Raw genomic sequence first — 27,590 nt, forward strand, 5'->3', positions numbered from 1 at the left:
AGTAAGCCTTCAACTATGGTCACCGCACTGTTTCTCGTCGGGATGTTTTGAAAAGGACTGTCACCGGACTGGGATCGTCATCAGCTGGCACGGAATGGTAAGGCCGGGTGTTTGTGTAATGTGGGTGCGATGCGTGCACCCCAAGCTGCCTGGAGGGTGGAGTGATAAATATTGATCGGGAGGGAAGGTTAATGAAGTCCACTAGCGATGCCTCGGTGCAAGGGACACCTTCCCAAAAAAAATGAAGAAAACATCAACCCCATCTTGATGCATTCACCTCCGCGGGTGTTGTTTTATAACAACTACAGCACTGTGATTTCATTATGACGTTAGTCTTGACCTGACAAAATGTCCATCCTCTCCATCACCACCTCCATCCTTACAGGCAAAAGCTTTAACATTACACAGCTTTTTATCATGTTGTCCAGAAATTAAGATCACATGATAGGACGTTCTTTGTTTTTTTATATTCTGAGTTTAAATCTTATTTTTGTGAACCATGTAATTTGCTAATCTTAGTGTGAATAAACACTGTTGTGAAGCATGTTATGCGTTTTTTATTAGAAGTGTAGAGGTGGTGCAAATGGATGATGCTCTTCAAAACACAAGGCTCCATACTGTAGGCCTACATGCAGAGTTTATCCCTCCTCCCCCTCAGAAGTCAGCTGCGCACCTTGTGCATTATGCAGACCATACTTCAGCAGGGATGTGGGACCAGCCTCAGATCCACCATAAGTGCAAGAATAGCTGATAGAAATGTTCTCAGCGGTCTGATTTGTTTATTTATATCACTTTTTTTCCTCAGTGATAAAGGTGCCGTGAGTGTTTGTGGTGGATATTAAGGGAAGGTTTATGGGAGGCTTTGTCATTAAAACTGAGCTCATAACACAGAGGGGATGAGTTGTTATCCACCCGCAGGAAACATTGGAATAAAGGAGATGCAGCCACAGGGGTAGATCATTTCTCTAAATTAGTTTTGGGCATTCTTGTGCATATTATTGGAAAAATATTTAAATAGAATGTAAATGCACAGGTGCAAGTAAACAGTCACAAACTAGTTCCAGTATTTGGCTCAGTTTTCAAATTCTTCCACATACCTTTTTGGTGCATGCCCACAGTCATGGTCTAATTACTGGTGGTGTGTCGAGTCAGTGTGAGTCAGTGAAGGTTTAAAGGAGTCAAAACAAACTCTCCAAGAGGAGGAAAAGAGAGAGGTTCTAGCGCTGTGACCTTGGTTGCTGAATTATTCATGTACAGGCTTCAATGCTTGTGAAAGTGCTGCAGGGAACACGCTTAACAACTAAACAAAGCTTTTATGAGTGTTTCTGCAGCGGCTGAAGGGAGTGATTCATTAGATAAAGAGCTTCACCTTATGTCTCCTCATCCTCCTCTTCATCATCAGCTTGAGATATATCATGTGTATTGAATATATTTTTAATATTTCTGCTTCAGTTTATAAAACAATCCGGTTTTTTTTATGGAGTTGCCACTGCAGGTATACACAAAGTGATATTCACTGATATTGATTTTTAGGTAGGCAGCTTGTTTACCCATGGAGAATCATCAATGGAAATAGCCAACAGCAGACTAATGTTATCGTGCAGTGGATGATGCTGGCATTTTAATTCCATTCTGCTTTGAGATCATCAGTTTGCTAATCCTTGTTATGCAACAAAGTAAGGCAATGTATTAAGATGAGATAATGGGGGTTGCTCGCATGATTATTCGGCGAAGGAAGGAACTATTGCAACAACTGATAGTTAGATTAATTATTAATTCATCTGGTGATTAATATCCTAAAGTGTCTGTTCAAGCTGTCAAATACCCAAATGTCCAACAGTACATTTTCAAATGTCTTGTATTATTCAGCATAAAGTTTGGGGCTCTCTGCTGGAACTGCTGGAACTGCTACCCCCGCGACCCGACCACGGATAAGCGGCAGAAGATGGATGGATGGATGGATTGTATTATTCAACCAATAGTCCAAAACCCAAATATATTCAATATACAATGATGTTAAACAAAGTTAAGCAACACATCCTCACAATCAATAAGCTGACAATATAGTTGTTTAAACAAATAATTGATAATCAATTAGGGTGCAGATTGGTGTTTTGATGATCAGTTCATAAAAAGGTGGACTTAATAACAGAAAATACTTGCAAATATTTAAAATGTGATAGAGGTAACTACCTAGAGCGAAGTGGCTAAACATCATTAAAAGAGATATTATAGGATTTTAATGAATTCTAGTGTTGTAGCACTGAAATATTCATAACAGCATGAGCTATAATAGGAGAGAAACATAACCATGTGAAAAAAAGGACAATAAACACTGTCCAGTTCGAGATAGGTATAACGTTTAGAGGCTGAATAGGATAAGTTCATGACTTTTCCAAAACAATAGCTGACCATCAATTACTTAAATGTCAGCATCAGTCTTTTCAGGGCCATTCTGCCGTGGTTCTCATGATTGGATGGAAGGTCAAAGTGGTCATTAAAGAGGATGAATTACTGAGGAACACTGGCACAGTCCATCATCTCCCAATGACCCTGACTTATTGGTCCTTGCTGTGTGTTAACGTGGTCCTAATGAATCCCAACAGGTTGTAATGGTAATTTTGTCATTGTACTTATCCAAACATGCAGAGTAAAAAGAAGTTGGCGATAGTTTGGTGAAAAATGTGGTTTTCCGACTAATAATCCATGTTAGGGTGAAGATGTGAGTCGTCCATCATCCTCTTTTTGAAGGAATAATAAGAAAGTATGACTGTGTTTTCATGAGCATGAGTTTCTCTTGATTCCTGATGTAATGTTTGGTTTATATAATTAAACCAACATTATTATGTTTACCAGAAGGAAATGGTGTATTATATTATTTTCACGCACTTGAGTTTTATTATCCCTGTCTGGTGTCATAATTCACTCTTTACTGCTTTTATAACGGTTTGCATTAAATTACCCATGATTATTATGACTGAAATGTGCGATTAATGTTTAGTGTGACCATATTTACATCTGAACTATAAAGGCTGTTTTTAGGGAAACTCGTACAGTGACACATACCGTGTTATTCTTATAAACAAATTCAATTAATGCCGCATGAAAGTTGATTCCCTCAGGCTGCAGTATTGCTTACCACTCCAGACAAACAGAGAAATGTGCCTGTAGAGTGAGATGCACAGTTACATAATTGGATTTGATCCGACAAAAATGCAGCTTTTATTAGTTTTTGCAGATAGCTGAGTGCCAGACTTTAAGCTGTGTAGATTCATTCCCAGTCTGCTCGCAGCACATCTGTAAAGAGACTAGTCACTAAGGGTTGGGACACTGTAGCAACTCGGAGGCCATCAAAGGATTTTAGAGGAGGCATTAATTTGAGACTAAATACAATGCTGTAAACCTGGTTTATATCGCCAAACATTCTCTATGCACTAAAGCTAAAGGCTTCCGATTTTGATGCATTCCATCCACTTTGTGTATATGATGCTATATGTGAGAGATTTCGGCATTGGACACATGTTAGTACATAAAGTACAAGGTGTGGTAAACTCAGCAGCGATCTATTCTAGAAAGCATCCTTCACTGTAACCATGGCATCTGGAAAGCTCTGTCATCGTGTCAAATCAAATATTTCTACCCTGTTACGTGATATATATGAATACTCAGGAGTTTAACAGAAGGGCATGGTGCTTTGAATAACGTGCATGGTCTTTCGCCTATAGCCTATCCCTACGTTTTAGATCCTCTAAGAAAAGCTTTAAATCAGAAATGTGTTCATGCACCTGCCAAAAGCTGTGCATGTTTCTACCATGCGGCTCATCTGGAAATTGCAGTGTCAGCAGCTTTTCAGCTAACATGTCTGTTGTTTACTTGAAGTGAATGAGGAGATGTGAGCGAGGAGACAGATGAAAGCACAGACAGAGAGGATAAATGTTGTAAAGAAACACATCGATAGGATGCCAGTGAGCATTCAGATTATCGCAGCCTTGTAGATGAGCTGTGGAGTCGGTGCCGTCTTGTTTTCCTGGCTCTATCTGCAGTTCGAAGTGCTTCCCCTTCCCCTCCCCTGAGCCCAAATGGGAGGCTGTACTGCGTTTGGTTCAGGCTGCTCAGTGGAGGCAAGGCTGCATACTGCAGGAGAGGCTGAGGCTGCTGAGCCAAGCACTCACAATGGAGCTCGGAGGGAGGGGGAGGGGAGACGGTTGCAGCGAGGCTGGGAGCCCGGGAGCAGGAATGGTGGGAGCGAGGGAGGGACAAAAGACAGGCAGGAAAAGGGAGAACGCAGACTCTCATCAGAGTTTAGGATGGAGGGAAGAATGAAGACATAGATGGAGGCTGTTGTGGGGTACATTGTGACAACATGTGCTAAAGCCTCAACAAAACAGGGAAGGAGATTGTTGAGAGGAGAGGAAACAAAGATGGATACGACAGGAAACAATTATACTGGTGTGCAGGACAGGGGGGCACATTGTGCTTTATCAGAAGCTCTATGGTGCCATAACAGTCAATCAACCGATTTCATGCAGGCATAACACATTGTCTATAACTCAGCTTATATTATGTGTGCTGAGTCAGGAATAGTCTGTCAAATGTATAGAGCAAGCTATTCCAAACACCTGCTGATACAACACTGTTGCCATACATTTTCTGCCAATCTATTTAAAAAATGTTCTATCTATTTTTATTTTTATGGATTGCAGTACAGTTTCTATTAAATATTTTTTTGACACACCTTATTGTCAAGACACATTTTCAGTCAATATTGGCTTGAAATCTCTCCTGGCTGCACTTTTTTAAACAAATAATGAAACATATTCAAATTAGACTTTTCGTTTTCTCATATCCTTTCCTTCAATAATAGTGTCTATGAATTTAAACCTACCTTTCTAAAAAGAAAAAACTCAAAATCACGAATGGGCACATTCACCTGCTGCTCTGCCAAGGCTGGAACAGCATTTTATTTTTCTGATGATTTAAATTGGATAAGAATACTATTTTTGTCTGATATGAGTGTTTCTGCAGTTCACACAAATGTATTGTCTAGCATACTGGCATAATTAAATATTCATTTGGGTCTTTTGATGCTGTCATGTTGATCTTACTTGGTTAATCAAGCATAGAGCTTCATTTTGTGAAAATAAATGGACAATTTCAGTTTTGTTTACTGGAAACTATAATCATGACAGGTCTGTCCCAGGGAATGGTTAGCTCCATTACATGTGTGTACAATACACCCACAGTGGTATGTCTTACTGGAACACTAACATGTCATCAATTATATCTGAGCCGGCTAAATAGTACAAAATGTGACAGTGAAAAATGGCCACGCCTAAATGTAAAGCAGCAATTGAAAATGTTAATAGTTAGACTTGCATTTTTCAAGTCAAACGGTCCAGTGTCTGATAAACATGTTCACCTTTTCCTGATAATTATCTTTAGCTCTTTTCTTCTTTTTAAAATGTTGCCTTCTTCTTCTAGTTGAGCTGAGAGGGTGATACCGTTCTTCTCAACCTTTGATACTAACATTAATTGAATCAATTCAGTTAATATGATTGGAGTTTTAAAATATTTGTTATCACAACCTAAGAAACGAATTGAAGCCATTTATGTAAAGTGAACACTGGAACTGCATCAACGGTGAGACATTTGCTGATCTGGTGCCTTTGCCCATGTTAACAGTTCTTTGGCCCTCAACACTGGTCCTCCAGCCGTCCAATCAGAGGCTGCTATGCAGCATGGTTGCCATGCATGTGCAGTAAACTAGCAGGTGAAAGAGAGAGCTGAAGTGTCCTACAGTAGATCGTGCTGGGATTATAAGATACTGCTAAACAATGGGACTCAGTATGCAGAGTGATCATTGGTTTGCCTGAGGCGTTGTTGTGCCCATGAGGCGGATGTAACAGAATGCCAAGGATCCAAATACTAAAGAACAGCTACTGCAGAACACACACACACACACACACACACACACACACACACACACACACACACACACACACACACACACACACACACACACACACACACACACACACACACACACACACACACACACACACACACACACACACACACACACACACACACACACACACACACACACACACACGCGCGCGTGCGTACGCACACACACACACACACACACACACGCACGCGCGCGCACACACACACACACACACACACACACACACACACACACACACACACACACACACACACACACACACACACACACACACACACACACACACACACACACACACACACACACACACACACACACACCAGCACAACTCAGCATCAGCATCGCCATGCAGCACTGGAGATGAATGGCCTGCTGTATCAGTAATGATAAGCATTAGCCCATTCCAGATAATTTAAACCTCCTCTCTTGGCTTTTTCTGTCTCATTCTTGAGTTTCTTTAGTTTTTTCCTAATAACGAGTGTCTCATCAGTGTAACAGAGCCGGCCTTTTGTAATTGTGCAATACATTTGTGTCTGAATGTGTTAGTGAGAGACACAGACTATGAGTGTGATGCTTTGGCACAGTTTTATCTTAAACTGGCTTGTTTTTTATCCCAGGCTGATACATTCAAACAACACTATCAGACACAGTCAATACCAGAAAAGGGGAAATGTCAGAACTAACATCCAACATTTGACTGCTACAAATTGAAAATGTCGACGTACAATCTTTACAACAAAGTGTCCAAATGTTCTGTACATCCTGCTGAAGCACTGCTGCTCTCCACACTCTGAAGTAACAAACCCTCACCTGACAATGTACTGATGAAACAAATGGTTGTCAGAATGATATATGGGCATTTAAAAGAATGGTGCTGACTGCAGTTTTAGCCGCTAGAGCAGCATTTCAACCATTGCCACTATCAGCAGAATCTGGTCTCAGGGTTCAACAAGCTCAGAATCTGCTGTCAGCTTCACAAAGACAAAAGAGAGTGTGATATCTGTCATTTTTGTCACATATTCATGATTAAATGTTCTCGATAATTATACAAATCAAGTCATTTTTTTCATGACAGTCAGGGCTTCCTAACTTATTATTGTTATGCAGTGTAATGTTTTTTTTAAATGACACTTCCAAGATTAATTGTTTATTGTTATCCAGTTAAGATCCCACAGAGTTTCAAGGTTCTGCTCCATATGTTGTGGACAAACATCTACAGGGTTTACATCCCTTTTGAAATGATCCACCAGGTTTGAGTGAATATGAAAGTCCCAGAAAACTTGAAAAAAGTGATATTCATAACAGTATATATGCAACATATTTGTATGTTGATTTTAACATAAAAAGGAAGAGCTATAATAACATGATCAGTTGTTCCTCACCTGTTCATGTTTCTTCATGTATTTTCTCTTATTATATCAATATTAATGGCATTTTTTTCATTAACAATGAATTAGTACTGCATATTTTACTGTAGAGTATGGGTAAAACCAAGCAGGATTCATACTAGTAGCAGCAAACTGTACATTTACCAAATATTTGGGGGCAAAAGTCCTGGTTGATTCTGATTGTTATAAAAGTATAACAGCATACAAAAAACATGTTCTACATTCATGTTGTTTTCAAGTGATAACGTTTGAATATTTTGTAAAGTAAAGAAAAAACAACATGTGCCCCACATATTCCTGCACATCCTGTTATCATCTTGAGAGATGATCCAGGTTGTGTTTGAATTATTACACCATACTGTACACTGCTGGAAGACAAACATTTTGGCCATGTGAGAGGTTTAATATGTTATGTACACAGATGGCTGAAGATTAGAGCGGGACAGATGTAGCTAGCTAGGTGGAGGGGCTTATTTCAGTGTTGACCTGTTAGATTGATAGCAAATATTGTGCTGCTAAATGTGGTGATAGTGGTGTCATGTCAAAGATATTGATGTGAAATGAAATCACAACAGTGGTAGATTGCAACCAATATGTGGATGCATTTAAGAAAACTCTCTCTTCAAAACTGTACTTTTCGTTTTCAATGTAACTCTCTCCAATGTTTTTATTTGGTTGTACTCCCCTTAGAATCTAATTTCAGTTGTTTGATTATTCTACTTCTTTTATTCCAGGCACTATAGTGAATCAGTGTTCAACAGCAAAGGTATAGAGTAAACTGTCGGCCTAAATGGGCCAACCAGAAATCAAACGCCTTAGTGTCCCACATCTCTTTTTGAACACTGCCCTGGATTTAGCGGAGGCACTAAAGCCTCGACTGTGTCATTATTAAAAGACTGGTGGAGCAATACATTTGTGTCCAGAATGTCCTACATTTACATCCTAAGAGAAAACACACTTTCAGCTGCTATTCTACATTTTGTGAACACTGCCAAACCATTTAGGGACATTTATCACTTTTGTTACAAGTATATGACCAAACACTTTTTTTCTAGCCTATTATTTTCATTGCCAACATTAACATTACTTATGCATTTATTCAGAAGAAATGATCATTAGCACACTGGGAGCTTCATTAACTGGAAAACCTTTGATGGTAGAGTCATTGTGGGATAGCTGCAGCCCATGCAGCTCTACTTTATTCCTCCTTTGCAATCTTTTGAACTGAACTGCCAACACTAAAGCTCCAGGAAATGTGCAAATCTACGTTTAAACCAAATTGACCTTCACTGTAAAAGCCTCCCAGCTTTGCCAACATTTCTACCCTACTTTTATGCAAATGCTGTAACATCCCGTCATGTCTGCTAAATTGTTCATGTCATGTTAATCAGGTTCATGTTATTGTTTCACGTTTAGTTCATAACCCAGGTTAGATTTATGTTTAGTCAAGTCTTTTTGTTCACCTGTCTAGTCCTGTCATTGCACTTCCTGTTTTATTTTGTACTTACCTCTTGTCTCTCATTTCAGGTCCCTTTACTTCCTCCCTTTGTGTGTTTTCCCGCCATCGTCAGCGTCTGCCCCGCCCCTGATTGTTTCCACCTGTTCCCCCTTACCTCATGTATAAATAGTCCTGTCTCCCTTTGTCCTGTGCCAGTTCGTCTTGTGCCTTGTGCCATTAAGAGAGCCAGCTTGTCTCGCCAAGAGATTAATGTACTTTGTGACCATAGTCAAGTTTATTTAGTTTGTAATTTGCTTTGCTACGTTTTGCCTCTCAGGAGTGATTTTTTGTTTGAGCTTTATACTTTTCCAAAGTAAAGACTTTTTTTAAACAAACTTTCTTTTGAGTCCAAGTGTCTGTAAGGTTCCTAACTAATGCAATGCCTGATGGCACACGCTTTTTGAAATCTTGCTTCATGTATGATAGTGCTATTAAAGATAACCATGTGAAACTGAATGCATTATCTCCTCAGTGTCTGAATTAACTTGACCTGGTTTGAGAAGTTATAGTAGTTTACTGTCAAGGTCAATATCAAAGAAGATGAGACATGTATATTATTGAGGTTGTTGCCTGAAGAATATGTATATGTGTTTGTAGTTTTAAGATAAAAAAAACATTCATAAATCAGTTGCATAACAAATCTTATTGATTTAATAACTTTGATTTACTTCATATATAACCAAAATACACTGAGGACATTTACACGTGTGTGTGCACTAAGGGATTAATCGGTTTTAAGGTTCCAACCTTTTTGGCAAAAATAATTAGCTTTAAAGCTATTATGATATCAGCCTTGTGCAAATAAAGAGGGACAGCAGAAATATAAGGCTTCAGCGTGCCAGTCAGTCATTAACACCCACAACCTTACTCGCTTTCTCCTCGACAACACCATCTGTATTCAGGTCTTTTTTCAACTCACGTCAAACCGGTACCTTGAAACACAAAGACATTAGTCATTGTGGTGCATTGTACTCTGATGAAGATTGGATCATATTGGTCTGTTCTTGTTACTCGAATAGAGGAGTGGGTAGGGACAACATGTTGTTTTTCTCACTTTCATTGAGAATGATGGGGACAGAGTAGAGAGAAAACATGGAGCGATGGAAGAACAAGGGCCCAAACAACTATTCCACACAATGCTCGACCAAGACCATGATAAATCAAACTGATTTCTTATATTTTATATATTATGTGTTGTTGTTGTTGTCAGCAATAAAAGATAAATCCAGATGTGATTGAATGTACCATCAGTACGCTTTATATTTAGGATCAGTTTCATTCCTTCTGATCAAATTGCAGGCTACATATATGTCCGCATGACTCACTCCCTAACTCTGGCTCTCCTCTGTTTGTGTGTTACAGGTATTTATGAGCAGACATTTCTTATTCAACTGCAGCCAACCAATCCTGGATGTGAAGATAGCCTTTTGTCAGGTGTGTGTTCCTTACAGGTAAACAAGGTACAGTACTCATTCCCTTCCATTTCCCCTTCATTGTTCTGTATGTTGTGGTATTGTTGTGTTTCTGTATTTAGAATTGAGATATCCAAAGGAACCGTTTGAGTAAAGATGTTTTTAACAACATGTATTCAACAGTAAAGATATAACGGTGGATAACCCTGAAGCTCAAAATGATTTCAACTAATTAATTGGAAGCTATTGTTTAAATAGCTTGCGACAAAAACATTTTTAGGTGAAGAGTTTGTAGCCTTATGGTGTTAAAAATGAATTCACGACAAGCTAAGAATAAAAGGGTTTATCTGCCACTGAAAGACAAAATAATGCTTAAGCGCCTGTCTCCTTTTAAATGTGAAACTCCTACGGGTTTAATTTCCTGACAATGAGTTTATATCACAAGTCTGCATGTGTGAGAACTGCATGTTTGGCTACAGGCTATTTTACTTTAGCTAAAATGATGAACTTGGCATGTGGTGTCTGTTCTACACGTGCATGAGTACATGTTTAATAGCCACTATAGATGGCTATATAGCAAGGGCTGCATGTACTGAAATAACCAGATCAGAGGATTGGATACCATGGATACAATGTTCAATTAAAATGTATTAAATCAAATATATACATTTTTCATTGCATTTCTAGGAAGTGTTTCAAACGTGTGCCCCTCAGTAATACACCGCAATACACACAGCTTTGTTTTGTTTGTGAGCAGTGTAATTACTAAGTCTGTAATTAACTGATAGTTGTGGCACCGTTTGTTCCACTGCTCTGCCCAAGTAATTACAGCCTGATTATTATTGTGTGCAGATTTATGAAATAATAATGTCCTGAGTCTGGTGAATACAGTTAGTGCCACTAATGTCATAACATGTAGAGTTTACATTTCAGACAGTGTAAACTGGCCTGTACTGTGTGTCCTGTCCTGTTTATTCTACCTTCCCCGTTAACCAAATATCCCCAAACACACACTTAAATACCAATATACACACATTTAAAGCAAAAGAAAGAGTCAATATTAGAGACGCAGCTAGATACACATTGATTGATTTTTGGATGGTTAATGATTTTAAAAATAATAATCTATTGACATAAAATGCACAATAAGAATGACCTTTTACTGTTACTGTTATTGCAGATTTTTTGCTTGCCAGGTAAGTAAACACATACATCTTATATAACATAACTAACAACATACTTTTTGTTGTGTTTTATTTATGCAGGGTTTTGGAAAACAAGTGGATGTGTCATATATCGCCCAACATTACAAGATGAGCAAAAGCAAAGTGGACAACCAGTTCTACAGTGTGGAAGTGGGAGACTCCACCTTCACAGTTTTAAAACGTTACCAGAATTTAAAGCCCATCGGCTCTGGAGCTCAGGGAATCGTCTGGTAAGTGCTCAACAGTGTGTTACCTTAATGTCCTCTTATACATCATATCACGCTATTTGATGTGTTTTTTAATTAGTATTCAATGTGTGATTATCCCATTTAGCTGGTTGTTGTATTTCTAATTGTGTTGTCGTTTATTGCTGTGGGAGATTGTTAAGGGAGGATAATCACTGTTGTGTGAGTAAAGGGCTGAACACAATTATTTTACTTTTTTAATTTAATTGGGCAATCAGAAAGTCAGTGCTCTTCAGTGCTCTACAACATCCTGCTGTGTCTCCATTATGCATGACCAAACATAACATCTGCACAGCATGCAGCCTTGGGATCCATTTTGACAGAATTGTTGTGGTCAGCCCAACATTAAGCCGGGCAAACAGATAGAGTTTGCTTTAAAAGAACAAATCCGATGACAATTTTCTTTTAAACTTTGTCAACATTTTCTATTATTTCTGTGAAAACATGTGTAATTAAGTATTGATTAAGCTTTAACTAAACCAGAGTGTGATTACTTATAAACATGTTTGTGTCCCTAAAGAAATAAGGATCAATTGTGGCAAGTAATGAGTAAAAGATCTTCCTCCTTTAATTTTGGAGAAATGTATTTGCAAGTGACTGACATGTTGTCACAGCATACCTAACTGAGAAGCGCACCTGTGTCTTCCTATTATACCAATTCAATAGTTTATGAATGTATTTTATATTAGGCTTTAGAAGGTAAGAAGGATGGAAATGTAAAAGCAAACAACAACATGTGGTGCAAATGAAGGTCCATTATTGCTTCTTTATTAAGAAAGTGTCCAAATATGAGCATTGTTTATCAGTAGAAGCTGTAAAATATTAGGCAAGGCAAGTTTATTTATATAGCACTTTTCAACACAAGGCAATTCAAAGTGCTTTACAAAAAATGAAAGACATTAAGAAAATGGCATTTAAAATCAGTCATTAAAAAGAAAAGCTAATAAAATAAACATTAAAAGAAAAAAATACATGGATAAAAGTTACAGTGCAGTCTAAAATATGAACAGTTCAATTAAAAGCAGCGACAAAAAGAAAAAACTACAAAAATTACTATATTTATTAGTTGAATCAGGATTTTTGGCAAAATGTAGTCTTACATGTGAAGTGGTTGGCCACACAATTTGGATTGACTGAGCTGATGATAAATGTTGGATAGAATAAGGATGCGTTGGCTATAACGGTTTTACAGAACGGGTGAGTCCTTAATCCGGATTGCAGAGAGCTCATAGTCATTGTAATTCATCTCACATGCCCTGTCAGAATGCAGCGAACCACTGCCATGTCTCCACTTAAAGGAATCTCACAGTCTTTGTCAAGTGACCAAACAAATCCATATTTATTATAAATTGTATTTATGTTAATGCAGTGTCACTGTGTTGATATACGTCCCTCAGAGACGCTCCCTGGGATGAGCCAAGTTGACATGTTTTATATCTTTCTTTCTTATATGGTATTTGAAGAATTGCTGCTCTCAACAGTCTAAACCCCCTTGCCCTCCACTCGCTCTCTTTTATTGTCCATTCTTTGCTTCCCATGCCCTCAGCCCTTCTCTCCTTCCGCTCCAAAGCAATTTTGTGCATTTGCAAAGGAGCTTGGGCAGGCTGTTACTGCTAATGCTGGGATTGTGCCCAATTGAAGGATATTGTAGAGATGGATGGCAGGGAGAAAGTGCAAATCTAATTTAAGTTGCTCCGCTTGTTCCTGCCTACAGCTGTCATCTGGTGTCATCTGGTGAAGGCATTACCACGATCCAAACCACATAAAACCCCCAAATAATGATGTCATATTATTCTGGATATAGAGATCAAATGTGACACACATTGAAATGATCTCATCTGTGTCAACAGTATAGCACAACGCTGTGACATGTATATTAATGTTAGAAGAATGATTTTATTATGACAGGATGATAACATAATTAGAGCGACTTGCCAACTGTTTTGGGGCGGTGGTGGCGAAGTCGATAGGGACTTGGCTTGGCAGTTCAAGTCCCGGCAAAACCAAGTGCTACCGAGGTGTCCCTGAGCAAGGCACCGTTTCCTACACTGCTCCCCGGGCGCTGTTCAAAATGGCAGCCCACTGCTCCTAACACTAGGATGGGTCAAATGCAGAGAAACAATTTCCCCACGGGGATTAATAAAGTATATCCAATCCAATCTAATCCAACTGTGCATTATTGTCAGCATAATCCCAGAGTGGATGTCATAATCTCATCTACATGAACATCTGTCTGATTTAAACAGTTGTTCTACCAACATACATGTGCAGCACAACAGCTTGTATGTAAATTAGAATATAAAAAAGCAGAGAGTGAGTAATTCTGATTGCAATCAGGGGGTTCTTGCCCCTTAAAGCCTGAGAACATGGTAATGACGTTACACTTTTACCAATCTGTGCACATCTCTGCCCTTGTGACTTTTGTGCTCGGTCAGACTGAGCTTTCCAAGCAATCTCAAGAGGGATGAAGGCTTTAGTTTAGCTTGTCATGACATCATCTTTCACTCAGCAAGAAACGTGATGACAGGCCCCAATCCCTATTGGATCAATGCTTTTATGAAGGATTCACTGTTTCCATGGTCACACAACATCCCTGGCTTGCAGTCTCCAGAGACATGATGAACCATACTTGTATCCCATCCATCCACAAACCCACACACAGCGTCGACTTGATGCAGTGAGCCTGCATACAGCACTGAGAGTCAATGTGTGTCAGTTTAAGATTCAGCTGAGAATGTGATGTGAATGGCATCTTTATTGTGGCTTTTTCTTGTCTGCTTTTCATTGAAAGCAAACATACATCTAGACTAAGAGACAAAATCCCAAATGATCCCAGGGGCTGGGATTGTGTCGAGTCTGCAAAGAATTCACTTTGCAGTAATGACCTCCAAAATGGGTTGAGCCACTATGTGGAAAAAGAAGCCATCTTAAGTGTCCTCCTTTGTTTCACTGCAGTGTACTCTTCATTGTTCATAATACAACAGTATCAAACATGTTTTCATATTATAATCAAGTGTAATCTGATATTTCATGCTGATAATTAGAAGTAGGTAAAGTCAGGTTTTATGGTAGCATTTTAATGGTTGTACCTGGAATTAAAGGAATAGTTTTACATTTTTGGAAATCCTCTTATCTGCTTTAATGCTAATAATTAGATGAGAAGGTCAATGCCATTTTTCAATCTGTGCTGTAAGCCTCTGCCAGTAGCCGGTTATCTTAGTTTTAGAATAAAGACTGGAAACAGGGCTTAGTAGCCAGCTTGGCTGTGTCCAAATATAGCAATTATGCACACCAGCTCTCTAGGAACACATTTAATTTGCACAAAACAATACAAATGTCAGGAGGTTGTACTATGATAACAGTTATACTCCTCTCCTATCTGTATATTACATTTAAAGTTTGTGGCGTTTAACTTAGCTGGGAGCAGCTAGCCCAGCTCGGTCCAAAGGTCACTATTTCTTGGCAGGTCACAGTGACTTCCTGGGTTTTTTACTGCCGCTTGCATTCACGCAATGTTGGCAGAATGTAAATAACATGACTTGGGAGCATTACTGCACATTTTCAAGATGGCTGCTCCCACTGCTAGCCTTTTATACCACACATTGTTTAACTACCATGACTTAGCTTATTTTGCTAGAATTGTTTTCTAATCGCTAAAAAAATGCTTGTGTTTTTTGCTCACAACAGCCTATCAGCCACATTGAACCTGATTTTAAGGTGTATCTGTTACTGACAAGACCATACCGCATAATTGTTTTTAAACAAATATTTTTTATTTTATTTTTCAGTCTTTTTTCGTTTTTGGAGCTGTCAGAAATAATTATTTTGTTTGTGTCCAATGACATTCCGTGTTGATTGCCACAGTATTGTGATTCATCCAACCATAAACACAAAAGGAAAATGGTTCCATTGTCCTCTATTTTATCTCTTCTGCAGTGCGGGCTACGATGCTGTCCTGGACAGAAATGTAGCCATCAAGAAGTTGAGCAGACCCTTCCAGAACCAGACCCACGCAAAGAGGGCCTACCGGGAGTTGGTGCTCATGAAATGTGTCAATCACAAAAATGTAAGTGATTCAGCTGAGGGGTAATGGGGATGGGGACGGATGCAGGAAGGATGACAATGTCTCTATTGTCAGGATGAGGCACAGTTTTAGACTATACCCCACTCAGTGTCTATTTTTGGTTCATGATAAATCCCTTCGCCACAAAACTGAGACAAGAGACTGCAACATTACGACCGTGTTAAATTTGATGCCTCCAGAAATGTACCAAACTGGCAGGAGAGTGAAACAGAGAGCTCTCCAAGGCAAGAATGTAATCTCCAGTGCCACAGTTTGAGCTTTTTTTTTTGTCTTCTTCCCCTCCTACACATTTATCCCCACTCTTTTGTTCCAATTCACTTCTTCGGTCTACTCTATCTCTTACTCAGCAGTGTCCTTCTTCGGGGTCTTTAATACTTGTCTCCACATTCCCTGCTAACATCGATTTTGTACATTTACTGAAACTGCTTTACGGTGACCCTCTCCATGCTCTTCTCTCTTTCAGATTATCAGTTTATTAAATGTCTTCACACAACAGAAATCATTAGAGGACTTCCAGGATGTGTGAGTATACTACATCCTTCTATGCATGATTATATTTCCATGTCACAGGAAAAGAAAAGATGCCTATGTTCCTGTCATATTGTTACTCAAATTACAGAGAGTAGAAAGGGACTGATTTGCTCATTGCCCCTTCACACCTGCAGTTGTTGGAACATAACCTCTGGAGTGAAAGTACTGTAGGAGTAACCAGAGGCTGATAGAGGTGTCCTGTTCATAATGAATGATACATGAGATTGTGTTAGAGTTTAGAACAATGTCTCTGTAAACAGAACTGCAAATGATTTGTCTTTGTGGCACCAGATGTGGTAAAGGAATGCTCAGTTTATCACTTTCACTTAGAGCTATAATTCAAATGATTTAAGTTAAAGGATAACTCGTGATATAACTCATCAGTCACTCGCCTGTTAGGTCCGTAAACCCCTTGTGAATCCATGCAATCTTTCCCCCAGGTACCTAGTGATGGAGCTGATGGATGCCAACTTGTGCCAGGTGATTCAGATGGAGCTTGACCACGAGAGAATGTCCTACCTGCTCTACCAGATGCTGTGTGGAATCAAACACCTGCACTCAGCCGGCATCATTCACAGGGTAGGAGAGCAAGACACCTCCATTCAATTGTTTAACTCTTTAATATGGTTTGTTTTTACAAGTTTCTGGGTAGAAATGTTAAATTTAACATCAGTAGCCATCACTTTGGATAAGGTGGCACAGTGGAAACAGGTTTTTTTTCCCCTTGTGCTTTGGTCTTCAGTGACAATATAAATGTAATAATAATAATAATAATAATAGTTTTGATTTATATAGCGCTTTTCAAGGGACCCAAGGTTGCTTTACAAGTAGTAGGGCAAAAAAACAAACATAACAAAACAAAAGTCAGACAGACAAAACAAACAACAGATCGATTAGGGGCCGAAAGCCTTGGCAAACAGATGGGACTTGAGGGCCCTTTTGAAGGCGTCAAGTGTGGGGATGTTGCGAATCTCCGCAGGGAGAGCGTTCCAGAGGGTGGGGCTGCCACACTGAAGGCTCTGTCCCCGAAGGTTCGCAGTTTGGTGCGGGGGGTGGTGAGCAGGCCAGAGTCTGAAGACCGCAGGTTCCGGGGTGGGGCATGTGGGTGAAGGATGTCCGATAGGTACTGGGGGGCAAGGGCATGGAGGGACTTGTAGGTAAGGAGGAGGACTTTGTAGGTGATGCGGGACTTGACTGGCAACCAGTGGAGGTGGATGAGGGTGGGAGTGATGTGTTGCCACGGCTTTGTGTGCGTGAGTACGCTAGCAGCACAGTTTTGGACATACTGGAGCCTGTCCGGGGTTTTGTTGGGAACCCCGAACAGGACACCATTGCAGTAGTCCAAGCGGGTGGTGACAAACGCATGCACCAGGGTTTCGGCAACCGACTCTGAGAGTGACGGTCGGAGTCTGGCAATGTTCCTTAGGTGGTAAAAGGCCGATTTGGTCACAGATTTTACGTGGGAATGGAAGAAAAGGGTGGAGTCAAGGATGACACCCAGGTTGCGGGCTTCAGGAGATGGGGAGATGGAGCAGCCTCAAGGACGAAATCACCAACCTTCTGGAGCAGGGCCTTGGGTGCCACAACCATGAGCTCTGTTTTATTGCTGTTCAGCTTAAGATAGTTGGAAGACATCCATGTTTTGATGTCATGCAGGCAGTTGATGAGAGACTGAGGGGGGAGCTGGGAGGATGGAGTGGTGCTGAGATACAATTGGGTATCATCAGCGTAGCAGTGGAAATTGAGTCCATGATGTCGGATGATCTGGCCGAGGGGTAGCATGTAAATGGAGAACAGGAGGGGGCCAAGCACAGAGCCCTGGGGTACCCCGTGTAATCAAATGTATCACATATATTGCCCCTTTAATAGATTAATAACAAAAACAAACATAGCTGTTAATACAACTTATTTTTTTAAACCACATGCAATACTCCTTACATAATAAACAAGTCAAATAACAGTAATAATTCAAACTTGTCTATGAATATAAGGTTAGTAAATGACCTATGTATACACAGTTTCTCAAATCAGTCTATTCCCATCTTTAGGATCTCAAACCAAGCAATATAGTGGTGAAGTCAGACTGCACCCTGAAGATCCTGGACTTTGGTTTGGCCAGGACCGCAGGCACCAGCTTCATGATGACCCCCTATGTGGTGACCAGATACTACAGAGCCCCAGAGGTGATCCTGGGCATGGGATACAAAGAGAACGGTGAGCATTCATCGTGAATGAGTGGATGAAATTCAGAGATATTGAAAGGATAGCACTAGCAATATTTGCTGATACACTACCTCACTAAAATAGTTTATTGAAGCTTATATGAACATCATGTTTGTTTGTTTTTTATCAAAAGCCATTCAGGATCTCACATGTATGTTTCTTATTCAAATTGACAAACAAATCCTAACCCGCGCAATTTACAAATGAACTTCAATGAAATGAAGTGTTGGCAGCGAGTCACTGATTAAAAGCCTCTAGAACAGCAGACATGTGGTTGAATATCAGACTAAGCTATGACTCATTAGCAGCTTTCCTCCAACACATAGAAGTCTGTAAGCTCCAAGGCTCTGATTTTCCTGCCGCTAGTTTAGTCATTCTCCTCTTCTGCTCTCTGTCTATTACTTTTCTCGTTTGAGTTTTTCTCTATGTAACCAGCTTCTGACTAATTATTTCTCCTTCGCTGACTGGCGGCTACTTACTGTTGCTTCTCCCAGAAAGCTTAATGTGTCTAACACTAACCTTTGCCTTCCTCTCTTTTCTTTTGCTCCCGCTTCGTCTTACTGTCACCTCTTTTCGTGCAGTGGATTTATGGTCGGTGGGGTGCATTATGGGAGAAATGGTGCGCCACAAAATCCTCTTCCCTGGGCGGGACTGTATCCTTGTTATCTGATGGTAACACCATTTCTGTATTTAGGTTACTGCCTGCTGTATATAATAGAGAATTAATAAGATCACTCTTTGTTTTTATTGTAGAACTCTGCACTCGGCTGCAAGTGTACGACTCAAGATCTGCCCATTTAAACACTCTTAAAGTCAATTGATTGGAGAGCTTAAAGGGAATAATACCTATAGTCAGGTTGACAATTATTCTTATGATATATGTAGATATTTATTTCATACAGTGTGACATGCTTCACATGGTAATTTTTTGCTTTAGTTCCATTATTAATGTTCCCTGTATGTTAATGAGGTGAACTAAATAATGTTGCTGCCTTTATAACAAATCTCCATTAAAATGTCCACTGAACCTCTTTTAACACTTTTAATTTAACCTGCAAGAAGACCCTAACACAAGCATCATATATAATTGTTCTCAGGTGACAATGTCTGCATCTTAAGCGTTATTCAATCTCTCAGTTCAAAAATATGGAGCTCTTTCTCTAAATATTTAAGTGTGGGCTATTTAGAGTGTTTCAGTGAGGGATACCCGGTGTGTCCTCCTGCAGCGAGGGGCTGTAATTGCATCCTTCAGATGACTTCTTTCATTAGGATGGATATGGATCAAAAGTCCCCCTGCTGAGTTTGTGCACGTGTGTGAAGTACATCTTGCCATCTGAGTGTGCCCACACATGTGAGTCAGACACAGTTATTAAAAATTCAGTAAATTAATAATGAAGGATTATGTATTCATTTTGAGCATCCGTTAGTAGCAGCTTGATCAAACTCATTGGTGGTGTGAGGAAAGTTGAAAGGTTGACTATTAGCATGTTAGCTAAACAAATGAGACAAATGCCATGATGGTAAAGTCTTAATACAGATTTTACAAGGTACAAATAATTTATAAAGGACTTTAGTGTTTCCATGGGATTCGTTGACAATAACGAACATGTAAAATATCTCCTACCTCATTGGTTAAAAGAGGATTGCACTGTAAATGCTAAGCAGCAGATAAACTGTGTGTGTCTGCAGGTGCTTGTGCCTAATACTGCTGTCTCTCCATCCCTGAGTGTGCATTCCCTGAAAGATTAATGCTCTGGAGAACTAGAAAACCCCTGCAATGAGCTCTGCACTATCTCCCTCCTTCTGTCTCTGGGACTCTTATCACCTAACACTTCATCCTTTCTTACTGTACGTCAATGGCTTTTGTTAATGTGCTGCTTATAGATTAGTTTCTGGACTGGTACCCCGTCGTTTCTCATCTTAATTAACTTCATGGACTATTCGACTTTAAGTATTGACCTGGCTGAAATTATCGGCACCTACCTGTCAAATGGTGATAAAGAAAAGCCGCCTGTCGCAGGTCACAGCACAGCGAGCCGCAGGGTAACTGTGTTCAAAGGCCATTTAATAAAACAGTGTGTTAAATAGGTAGCTAAGGATTGATGATAAACAAAATGCTCTGTTTGGCTTACATGTTGCACAAATATAGAAAGGGAATACTGGTGTGACATGTGATGACATGTACTGCATATTTTCATTTAGGAATGATTGCACTTTTATTTGTTGTTACTTTATAAATTGTCATGTAGTAAAATGGAAGTTAGGTTGTCTCTAGCTTCCGTAATGGTGTATCTCAGTAAAACAAAAATTACAGGTGGACCCCTCTCCAAATCTAATTTGACGGGATAAATTGATTTAACACCCAATGAGCTCAAGATGAGTCATCAACAATATCTTCACGTTTCACAGGAAAAATAGACACAGGCATACAGGGTAAACATTTGGGAATTGGTTTTGTGTTTAACAAGTGTAGGAGGTAGAAGTGTTATGTGATTTTTAATAGATGACGGTAATGCGAGCGTGTGTGTGTGTGTGTGTGTGTGTGTGTGTGTTTGCTTGTGCATGTGCATGTGCCTGTGTGTTGGTGTGTGTGCGACCCCAGTGGACATGTGGTCAGTCGGCTGCATCTTTGGAGAGGTGATAAGAGGGACAGTGCTGTTCCCTGGGACGGACCGTATCCTTCTGACCTTCGCCACTCCCTCTCTCTGTTTATCATGTAAACCTGAATATCATAAAAAAACAGCAGTTACTTGAGAGCATTGCTTTCAGGTGCGTTCAGGTGTGTGATGTCCTGAATCCAGTTATTAAAAGCACACAGAGTGGAGCGTCATGCTTTTTGGCAACGACATGCTGAGGAGATACACCTCTAGCTGGAATAAAACAAAAGGTCTTCATAATATTTTCAGAACTCGATATCATCACTTATGTTTAAGGGTGTTGTTACAATTAGCAGAATGTTTCACTACCATTATATGATTGGGGCGCAGACTTTATAGATTTTTGTTAACAGAGCCTGAGACACTTGATTTGACTGAGGATTGTGCTATTATATTAACATATATCAGTGGCATAAAATGATCTTAAAAGGAGAATAGTATCATTTATTACAATTATATCTGAGACAATTTATCATCCAACAGAAGTTATCGGGACAGCTTTATCCAACAACTTGCTAAAGAGCCATGGATAAGAACCTTGGTGGATGAAAATAATTGTCTCTCTGAGCACTTGGTGGATCATGGCCAATTTGCAATGGAGACAAAAAGTTCCAGCAAGATGAAGTAACGGGGATTTCTGGTCGCTCTGGCAGCTCCCTGCCTCCTCTGGCAGCCTGTGTGAGAACCAGGAGAGGGGAGCGGGTCATTTAGAATAAGAGAGGAAGTATTTGCTGCCAGAAAGGAGGGGAAACCCAATCCGACACTCCCCACAGAACACAGCCACATGCTACATGGCTCTTGTTAATTAAAATTCACACTGTATATATTGTGGTCAGGAGGTTCATAAGCAGGATAATTGTTATACTGTATGACTACGTTTTTCTTTTTAGGTAGGGAAATATAGACAAAGTATTTTCATCAAGACACAGACTTATCTCTCTGGAGCTGGATTTGAGTTGCAGTAAACATTGCTTGAAACACACTAAAGCCTACAATTTCCTCAATTCAATAAGAAAAACTGCACTTTGTTGTCTGAGGGTTGGATAGGACTGTTTTGTAATCTGACAAAAATACTTGGTGGAACCTGATGATCATGCTTTTAGGTATGTCTAACTCGTATTTTTGCTGATGATACTTAGTTTTATATTTATGTGTTTAAATTTGATTTGAACACACCATTTCCATTATCACAAGTCCATAATTTCAATATTTGAGAAAATCAAAATATTAGTGTTTTTTTCTAAATCGATATTCTGTAGTATTGTTTGGAAGGTTTTACCCGAGTGGACACTGGAGTACAGGATAGTGCGTCTCCCATGTGTGCTTCCCTTAACCCTGACCCACTACACCAGACATCGACCAGTGGAACAAGGTGATCGAGCAGCTGGGAACACCACTACCAGAGTTCATGAAGAAGCTCCAGCCCACAGTGAGGAACTACGTCGAGAACCGGCCAAAATATGCAGGTCTCACCTTTCCCAAGCTCTTCCCCGACTGCCTTTTCCCTGCTGACTCTGAGAACAACAAACTCAAAGGTGAGAAATGTCATAAATCAACTGTATTCTAGCCATGTTATCAGATTGCATTGATATGTTTATCATGTATTGTTGTCATGCATGTCATTTTAATCAATTTGTTTGATTATTTGTATTGAATTATCTTGCATTATATACAATTATTTAGGAGGAGTTCACCATAGAAAGAAATAACATACATCGTAAAATCACTCGTAGGATTTTTTATGATGCCAAATATTTGTTAACTACTGAAGCCCTAGCACATAAGATGTAAAGTTTATCTCCCATATTTACCATATTTATCCCACATTTACACAAAATCATCATGTGAGGGACACAGTTATGTTCTAGCAGGGGAACTGTGAAAGCATGTTTTACTGCTTACACCACACATGGGCAGGCCTGTTAAAATCGCAATGGCCTGCTATAAATTATAACAGAAATATAATGCCAGTCCATTTAATGTTTCAATAAATTAGAGCAGCGCTTTATAGCACATCTCTATCCATCTATCTATCTATCTATCTATCTATCTATGAACAGGTCATAAGGTCAGCATATCAATTTAACCAAAACTTCGGTTTATGACTGAAATGTAAATTCCCGCCCTAGCCATACCTTATGGTAACTGCTAATTAGCATATTTGAGCATGCTAACATGCTAGACTAAGATCTTCCACATGCTAAACATAAGATCTTCCACATGCTAAACCTAAACACCTGCAAAACATCATGTTAGCTTTAATCTTAAAGTACAGCTGTATGGTTAGTGTAGCACCAATGCTAATGTTAGCCTGTTAAAGCACTAAGCACAGCTGTACGGTTAGTGTAGCATCAATGCTAATGTTAGCCTTTATCTTAAAGCACACCTGTACGGTTACACAGCAACCCAGTCTCACGGCATTTCGTGTAAATAGTCACGACATATAATCTATTGATCAGTGTTCACCAACACGATTTCCCCCTTTTTTTCGTGTCACACAGAACAATTTTAAAAGCAATGTATTTCTATTGGTAGTGTGTTTCGTGCCTGCAACACGTCTTTTTGTCCAGTCGGGTCTTGGAAGACCAGAAGCTGTGTGGTTCATAAAAACATGTTCTTACTCAATATCAAGCCACGATAATTGTTTTTATTTTAAATCATATAATGTTGGACTTTTTTTGCCATCCACGAGGAAAATAAATGGGGCTCAGAGCCTCAAAATACTGAAATCTGTATTTTTTTTTATCCTTTTTTTCCTTCTAATTTGTTATTCTTTTCTAAATAACACACTGTTATTTACTCAACAATAACACACAATTATCCTTGTTTTTATTTATTTGTTTAATTCTATAATCTCTGGCTTTTTTGGCGTCTGTCAGGAACTGAATTTCAAAATAAAAATAACCGGAAACAGACGTAGGCCTACAGTATAAGGGACATTTCGAGCATCATTGCGATACACAGCCACTGACCTGATTACCCAAGATCCTCAGCTATGGTTTAAGCTCGCTGATTGGATGTTTTAGCCGCAATGCACGTTGGGATATGGTGTTAATGTGATATGAAATCCGAAAAACATTTCGGAGTTTAGGATGGCCGAAGACATTACACTACCCATAATCTTCTGCTATCGTTTGGGACTACAGTCCCGTTGCTTGACAAACCCCGTGATTAATCTTCAAGCTCTGGGATTGGATGTTGGAGTGGCAGTGCACCAAGGTTACGTCGAGCGTCAAACAGCTCTTTGAAATGGAACAAAACCACGGCAGACTATCCAAAACTGGACTCGAACGGGACCAGCCCCCCCCATATAATTAATAAATGGGTGAAAATAGCTTGTATCCATAATGGGCAGCAGCATTAATATATACCCACATGACAGCTCATTGTTACTTTGTAATTCTACTCCACTACAATTCAGAGGTTAACCTGGTATTTTTACTCCACTACATTTATTTTAGTTACTTTGCAGATTCTGATTAATGATGTGAAATATAAACAACCCTTAAATCAGACTTTAGTTACACCCGAGTAAAACTCAGAGAAGGTGATTTTCAAGTGACAACAATCAGGCGAGATATTTGATAGTTGGTGCTTGAGAAGACTAAACAGGGTGGCGCAGTGGTCTGTGCATCCGATCATCAGATCAAGGGGGAGTGCTGGGGAACTCCAGTTCGAAACCCGCTCCTGCCGCCACTGCGTCAGGCAGTTGTGTCCTTGGGCAAGACACTTCACCCGGATTTGCTTCTGTGGGTATTGTCCACAGTACATGTATAATACCAATGTATACTTGTAAAAGCGGCTCGATGACCTCGAGGCGTGAAGATGGACGGTGTGGTGCAGTGCGCTGTGCAATGATCAAGGGGTGAAACCCGCCGCTGCTGCGTCTGTAAAGCCGGTGTGTCCTTGGGCAAGACACTTCACCTGAACTTGCTCCTGTGGGTATTGTCCACAGTTTCTGACCATTGCATGTATGATTAATGTGTGTATATGTAAAGCGCTTTGAGTCATTGAAAAAGAGCTATAATAAATGTAAGGAATTATTATTAATCTGCAGATCCCTATAAAGCATATTCAATACTAGTTATTCTCTGCTAATAGTTAATTAAAGACTGTATATAATGGCTAGTTTGCACTTCCCTTTCAAGATTTCAAGATTTTCAAAGGTTTATTGACATATCATATACACAACTACAGTGTAGTTATGCAATGAATGAAAAACTTGGGTCGCAGGTTCCTCAACAGTGCATTACAAGACATCTATCAATATGTGTGTATACCTCCACCATTAAACTGTCATATTCTGCACATTTCTTATACTATCTACATACATAAAAGTATAATTCATATGTATAATATCAGTTAAAATAAGTGCTTAAACATAGTTAACATTGCATAAAAGCAATATATTAGACGTTAAGTACTTTGTCAGGCTTAATATTTATCTGTAGATAGATACCCCCAAAGCTTTTTTCTTATTTAAAAGAAGACCTTAAAGGTGGGGTAGGTAAGTTTGAGAAATCGGCTCGAGATACACTTTTTGTTATATTCCATGGAATGCTATTAACATCCCGATAGCAATGCATATCTTACATGTAAGTGCTTTGACACAAAATCCATAACAAATTTCATCTGTGGAAGCTGTAGTACTGTAAAAAAGACGACCAATCATTTTAGCCGGCCCGGCTAAAATAACTGGATGGCCTACCTGCCTGTCAGCCTTCCATCTGTGCACAAACTTATGTCGTGCCCTCATTGGTCATGTGCGCATTCGTGTGTGTTGGAGGAGGGGCTCTGTAAGGAAGTAGCAGATTTCTTCCGGCTGTGTATTTCTTTTTTTAATTCTAGCGCACTCGAGCTGGTTTCTCCAAAATTACCTACCCCACCTTTAACCTAAAGTATTCTTTAATGTTTAAATAAAGGTTCATTCGTTTTTCTGTTTTGCACATCCTCCTATTAATATCTTTGTACATCCAGCACTAAACTTTTATTGTAGAGATCACTTCCAGTATCTTCATGATTTATTATATTCTATATTTCTATCATTGACCTTCTACTTTCCCCCTATGAAAGTATGTACACTTAATATCTTTTTCATCAAATATAACATATTTAAAAAGTAATTCAATAACGTGCTTTAACCACTAGGTACACACAGCATATAATACCATAATAACTTTTTATTATTAGTGTAGGACACTTATGTATGTATAACACAAGATGTGTAGTTTTATTCATGTTTTCACATAATTTTACAGCATATTGCTATATTATTTCACATGTTTTACTTCTACACATTAATATCTGATTTGTAAAACATCACAGACAGAAAGGTATATCCGTCATGTAATGGTAAGCTATTGAAATTGTGATTCCATAGATGTGTCTCCAGTCACCCAAAGCCCCTGGCTATTCTCTCAACTCAGTATTTACATTCTTATATTCAAAGAAAATCAGTAATATCTTTAAAAACTACAAGTCCTTTTCTATCAGCTGTGCACCGTTATGGTGTAAATACAGCCTATTTACCAATTGGATCAAATATAAAAGTCAGCTGAATTAGTGTTGATACTGCAAGGAGACGTATTGTGTGAAGAGAAATTGAAGATGTTGTTTAATTGCTGATATATTTATGATAATATACGTATTCAGTTTCGGTGGCATTTCTTCCTGTTTGTCTAGAAGTCTTCTAATCAGGGCTCTATAAATAAATAACTACGGCAGATATATTATGTAATGCAGCCGAACCGTGTATTACAATGCCGTTATGTGATGACTTCCAAAGAGAAAAGCAAGCACACTCGGAATAAAGTATTATTTTCTTTTTTTTTTAAATGTTTTTCGGATTACGCATTAACACCATATCCCAACGTGCATTGCGGCTAAACAATCCAATCACCGAGCTTCAACCATAGCTGAGGTAATCAGTTCAGTGGGTATGTATCTGTTTCCGGTTATTTTATTTTGAAATTCAGTTCCTTACGGACGCCAAAAAAGCCAGAGATTATAAAATTAAACAAATACATAAAAACAAGGAGAATTGTGTGTTATTGTTGAGTAAATAACAATGTGTTATTTAGAAAAGAATAACAAATTAGAAGGAAAAAAAGATTTCAGTATTCTGAGGCTCTGAGCCCCATTTATTTTCCTCGCGGACGGCAACAAAAGTCAGACATTATACGATTTAAAATAAAAACAATAATCGTGGCTAGATATTGAGTAAGAACCATGGTAAGAACATGTTTTTATGAATGCTGTCAAAATTATCGCGTTAACTGCGGTAATTAATTTTTTTATTTAATTGCGTTAAAAATATTTAACGCATTTAACGCATGCGCAGAATGGCCCGCCCCATACATTCCACCAGTGGCAGCGCCAG

The 27,590-nt window shown here is 39.2% G+C and overlaps 1 protein-coding gene across 7 annotated transcripts in view; it reads left to right on the plus strand.

Annotated features, from left to right (window-relative positions):
• mapk10 (mitogen-activated protein kinase 10) overlaps positions 1 to 27,590 on the plus strand; it is a 48,469-nt gene continuing 20,879 nt past the window's right edge. For 4 of the 7 annotated variants that reach the window (XM_034095602.2, XM_034095606.2, XM_034095608.2 and 1 more), the window contains exons 1-9: positions 1 to 97; positions 10,217 to 10,288; positions 11,532 to 11,701; positions 15,653 to 15,782; positions 16,264 to 16,322; positions 16,772 to 16,910; positions 18,380 to 18,545; positions 19,136 to 19,207; positions 22,564 to 22,746. In XM_034095602.2, the coding sequence (XP_033951493.1) occupies positions 95 to 97; positions 10,217 to 10,288; positions 11,532 to 11,701; positions 15,653 to 15,782; positions 16,264 to 16,322; positions 16,772 to 16,910; positions 18,380 to 18,545; positions 19,136 to 19,207; positions 22,564 to 22,746 (994 nt within the window). In that variant the 5' untranslated portion in view covers positions 1 to 94. Of the gene's footprint in view, positions 98 to 10,216; positions 10,315 to 11,531; positions 11,702 to 15,652; positions 15,783 to 16,263; positions 16,323 to 16,771; positions 16,911 to 18,379; positions 18,546 to 19,135; positions 19,208 to 21,156; positions 21,229 to 22,563; positions 22,747 to 27,590 lie in introns of all 7 variants that reach the window. The other 3 variants (XM_034095603.2, XM_034095604.2, XM_034095605.2) reach the window with 3 other exon arrangements.

This window comes from Pseudochaenichthys georgianus, chromosome 12, assembly GCF_902827115.2.
Source record: "Pseudochaenichthys georgianus chromosome 12, fPseGeo1.2, whole genome shotgun sequence".
In the NCBI taxonomy this organism is placed as follows: domain Eukaryota; kingdom Metazoa; phylum Chordata; class Actinopteri; order Perciformes; family Channichthyidae; genus Pseudochaenichthys; species Pseudochaenichthys georgianus.